The 4,757-nt window shown below is 52.0% G+C and overlaps 1 protein-coding gene across 1 annotated transcript; it reads left to right on the top strand.

The window, feature by feature from the left end:
- The first annotated feature begins 465 nt into the window (after positions 1 to 465).
- LOC123079794 (glycerol-3-phosphate 2-O-acyltransferase 6) lies at positions 466 to 4,244 on the top strand. Its single transcript, XM_044502603.1, has 2 exons — positions 466 to 1,128; positions 3,138 to 4,244. The coding sequence occupies exons 1-2, from the start codon at positions 514 to 516 to the stop codon at positions 4,014 to 4,016; spliced, it is 1,494 nt and encodes a 497-aa protein (XP_044358538.1). The 5' UTR covers positions 466 to 513; the 3' UTR covers positions 4,017 to 4,244.
- The last annotated feature ends 513 nt before the right edge of the window (positions 4,245 to 4,757 follow it).

Raw genomic sequence — 4,757 nt, 5'->3', positions numbered from 1 at the left:
GCGATGAGTAGAATATTATTGGTCTTGATTACCGTGTGATGAGAGAGATATATTTTTTTCTACTTTAAAATACATTGGAAAGATAGAAGTATACTTTTTAAAATAAATTTTAAAGTCAAATGTATACTATTCACCGGACACAGGGAGTAGTATTTAGTGAGAAAATGAGCAAGCCGGCCAGTAGTATACCACCTACCTGACCTCGAAATGGATTACTCAGGCAAACCATTAGCTAACCTTTTCTAAAGCGCTCCTTTGCCTTTTCGCGAGGAATCCACGTCTCTCAGGTCGCAGGTTGCTTCACTACCGATGGCAATGGCAGTACCGTGTACTATCATCAATCGCTCTCTAGAAGTAATGGCCTCTGAAGTTAGCTGCAACCTTGCTCGAAATTAAACACCGTACCTTTGGGACTCTCCCTCCCTCCCCCCCACCACCACCAACCAGGCTTATATAACCACTCCCTCCCCCCTGCTCCACTGCCATCACCTTGGTCGAGATCGGGACGAGGCAATGGCGTCTCCGAAATTCAAGCCCGTGGAGGAGTGCAGCTCCGAGGGGAGGTCGGGGCAGACGGTGGCCGCCGACTTCGACGGCACGCTGCTCCGCTCCTCCAACGCCTTCCCCTACTACCTCCTCGTGGCGCTGGAGGCTGGCAGCGTCCTCCGCGCCGTGGCGCTGCTCCTGTCGGTGCCCTTCGTGTACGTGACCTACATCTTCTTCTCCGAGTCGCTGGCCATCAGCACGCTCGTGTACATCTCCGTGGCCGGGCTCAAGGTGCGGAGCATCGAGATGGCGGCGCGGTCGGTGCTGCCCAAGTTTTACGCGCAGGACGTCCACCCGGAGAGCTGGCGGGTGTTCCGGTCCTTCGGCAAGCGGTACATCATCACGGCCAGCCCCAGGGTCATGGTGGAGCCCTTCGCCAGGGAGTTCCTCGGCGCCGACCGGGTGGTGGGCACGGAGCTGGAGGTGGGCAAGTCCGGCAAGGCCACGGGGTTCATGGTGAAGCCCGGGGTGCTCGTCGGCGACCACAAGAAGCAGGCCGTGGTGAAGGAGCTGGGCGACGCGGTGCCCGACGTCGGCATGGGCGACAGGGCCACCGATTTCAACTTCATGTCCATATGCAAGGTTCGATTATTCCTCCAACTCTCTCTTCTCTTCCCTTATCACTACTTGTATAAAATTGTCGTTCGTAGTTTTATTTGCGCCGTGAACTCATGTGGATTCATCGATACAATTAGTAGTAGTAGCAGCGCTCTGTTTCCGTGCAGTGCTAGCATTGTAATGAACTGCTATAAATTGCTTAGGCCTCATCTGGACATATTCTGCTGAATGACTTGTTCCTTTTTTTCAAATAATTGAATCTGAATATCAAAGGAAACTTGGGTAGTAGTAGTAGTAAGTAAGCAGTAGCATCATCAGCCAGTCCTGCGCCTGTCACGACGTAGGTACCCCGTGTTAAATGTCTAATCAGTCGCTGCCCGGTGCAAATTCGCTAGGGTTGGCAACCAACTATGCGGCGACGGTCTCAGGACAGATTTGGCAAGTTGGTGGCCGGTAGGCAGAGTTGTTCGAGCGCGACGGCGACAGTCTCGTTCACCGTCAGCTGCTGCGCATCGGCCGCGTAGCGATGGCAACCGGCTCAGACGCTACTGTAATTATAATCACGGCTTCCGTTCCATTGCGCCTCCCGCTCCCACGGCCAGCACGGGCCACGGGAAAAGCTGTCGGTCTCGCTGGCGCAGTGAATGCCGCTGGGGGGCTCAGGCCGGCGCCAGTGAGTGAGCGACCTCCATTTACGGTTGTTTGGTGGGAATTCAAGCTCTGTCCAGGGCGCATTCAAGGAGGCGGATCGCGCCGCTTGCCGTTTCCGTGTGACAGTGCCGGACATGAAGGCTGGCGTGTGCGTGTCTCCCGGATCTCCTTTTCCCTTGCTACTAATCTGCTTCGTTTCTTTTTAATGGCTTCTTGCCACCGTCCTGACCGGGTTCGCAGAGGCATAAATTTCTTCTGGGACCTTGCTGCTGGCAGAGTCCAGACGTCCAGTACTGAGAGAGAGAGAATAACTAATTTCTCTCTTGGTGGGGTGGCTAGGTGGCTAGGCTAGCCACGTATTTATGGCGCCAGATTTGGAGTTAATTTGCACATCTGTTCTGGTACGGGCAGGGCGAGCTGCTTAATTACTGGGGTACTCCTCTATTTTGGCCTCGTTGCCTCACAGCTCACTGCTGCCTGTGATCTTCATTACTCCAAAGTAACACCCCCCCCCCCCCCCCCCCCGCCCCAATCCCTCCCATATTACGGTGTCAAAAACGCTTTTATATTATGAAATGAAAATGCTCTTATATTATGGAACGAAAAATGTTGCATCTTAAATATGCTTAGTGATTCCTTAAAATTTACCGACTCTTTCGTAAGAAACTCTTTTAGTCCCTTCATCCTAAAATAAATGTAGTGGTTTTAGTTTAAATTTAAACTAAAATTAACTGAAACCATGACACTTATTTTGGATGGAGGGAGTACTAAAGTAGAACTTACTCTGAAATTGCACTAAGCTAGCAGTACTGAATCGAAAGCACAGCGATCCAAACCTACTAAAATTCATTTGGGTAAAGTACGACTGTACTGAGGTGGCACACACGGCGAAATTGATTGAGTATCCTGGTCAAAATACACGGTGCTTGCACTCTTTTGAGATTTTTGCACTTGGGATGCACGCTTAGAATCGCTAAACCAGCACCAGTAGCTACCGTTCGAGTATTCCGTCCAAGATAGAGTAGTTCATATTGGCCTTAATTTGTTACTGCATTTTTTTTCGCGGAATACTACTGGAATTCATAGTTAGCAGCTTAATTTACGGCGCTTCTCCTTAGGTAGATGACTTGCTCTGAAATTGCACTAAGCAGTACCGATTCAATAGCACAAGTGCACGACGATTTCAAATGTAATTCATTGAGCAAGTTGTACAATTGTACTAAGATAATGGTACTTGGCCAAGTAATTGAGTATGCGGACCAAAATAAACAGTAAACCCGTACTGAGATGGTGCACATGGCAAAATTAATTGGGTATGCTGATCAAGATAAACAGTATACACAGTGCCGCACGCTGAGCACTCACTGTGGGTGTGCATGCAGGAGGCCTACCTGGTGACGTCGAGGAAGTACAGCCCGGTGCCCAAGAACCAGCTGCTGACGCCGCTCATCCTCCACGACGGCCGCCTCGCGCAGCGCCCGACGCCGCTGGTGGCGCTCGTCACCTTCCTCTGGATGCCGTTCGGCTTCGCGCTGGCGCTCCTCCGCGTGTACATCAACCTGCCCCTCCCGGAGCGCATCGTCTTCTACGTCTACCACATGATGGGCATCAGGCTCATCGTGAAGGGAAACCCGCCGCCGCCGCCCAAGAAGGGGAGCCCTGGCGTGCTCTTCGTGTGCAACCACCGCACCGTGCTGGACCCCATCGAGGTCGCCGTCGCGCTCGGCCGCAAGGTGAGCTGCGTGACCTACAGCATCTCCAAGTTCTCGGAGCTCATCTCGCCGATCAAGGCGGTGGCGCTGACGCGGGAGCGCGACAAGGACGCCGAGAACATCCGGCGGCTGCTGGAGGAGGGCGACCTGGTGATCTGCCCCGAGGGCACCACCTGCCGGGAGCCCTACCTGCTGCGCTTCAGCGCGCTCTTCGCCGAGCTCACCGACCGCATCGTGCCGGTGGCGATCAACACCAGGGAGCACATGTTCCACGGCTCCACCGTGCGCGGGTTCAAGCTCATGGACCCATACTTCTTCTTCATGAACCCGCGGCCGGTCTACGAGGTCACCTTCCTCAACATGCTGCCCAAGGAGCTCACCTGCGGCGGGGGCAAGTCGCCCATCGAGGTCGCCAACTACATCCAGAAGACGCTCAGCGACCAGCTCGGCTTCGAGTGCACCACCATCACCCGCAAGGAGAAGTACGGCATACTGGCCGGCACCGATGGGCGCGTCCCCTCCAAGAACAAGGAGAAGGAGAAGAACTAGCGGATCTCTCTGGCCGGACTGCCTCGCGACGCGCCGGCTACAGTGGTCGATCATGGTTGTTACTGTTTACAGTTTATTATGATTAATTGTTTGTTATTTGTCAGATCACTCACCGTTTCCAGGAAACTAAAAGGACCGTGTCGTGTATTAGCTTGAGGTCACAATTGTCTTGTACCAATAATTGTTTCTTCGCCAAAAGGATGAGTAATTATATGGACGATTTCAGAATCTTGTCTGCACAAATGAATGATTGTATTTATATATTTTTAGCCCTAAAAAAATTGATTATATATTTTTAAAGGCCGCCCACCTGAACATTCATCTAGCCAATGGCAAAAACATCATTTTTACATGGGGGCGCACATCTCACCATCCTTCGGAAGATTTGGGACGCATCACACATGGATGTAACTTTATTAGAGATTTCACGCTTCGGTGTTACCGTTGTAAAACTCCTTCTCTGAAGGTGGCTGCCATGTCTTCAAAAAAAAAAAAAAGGGCTAAAGCCCAAGGAAACAAGGAAAATGAAAGAGGCCGGGGAGGCTAGCGAGAAGTGAACGGAGCCCCTTGTGAACCGAGACCAAAGTCTCAAGCCCAAGCAAGACGAGGAGCTCCACCGAAGATCTCACAAAACAAACAAGATGACGGGCTCCATCGAGGATCTCACTACACCGAGAGCAAGAACCACCAAAAGGTAGAATTATGCACATGTAGCTGCTAGGATTGTGGAAAAGTGGTGGT

This window comes from Triticum aestivum, chromosome 3D, assembly GCF_018294505.1.
Source record: "Triticum aestivum cultivar Chinese Spring chromosome 3D, IWGSC CS RefSeq v2.1, whole genome shotgun sequence".
Classification (NCBI taxonomy): domain Eukaryota; kingdom Viridiplantae; phylum Streptophyta; class Magnoliopsida; order Poales; family Poaceae; genus Triticum; species Triticum aestivum.
The sequence above is the reverse complement of the archived record's forward strand: the minus strand, read 5'-3'. Positions and strand labels throughout refer to the sequence as shown.

Coding starts and splice junctions, on each gene's coding strand:
- LOC123079794 (XM_044502603.1), top strand. CDS start 514: ATGGCGTCTCCGAAATTCAAGCCCGTGGAGGAGTGCAGCTCCGAGGGG. Junction 1,129..3,137: donor ACTTCATGTCCATATGCAAG/GTTCGATTATTC, acceptor GTGTGCATGCAG/GAGGCCTACCTGGTGACGTC.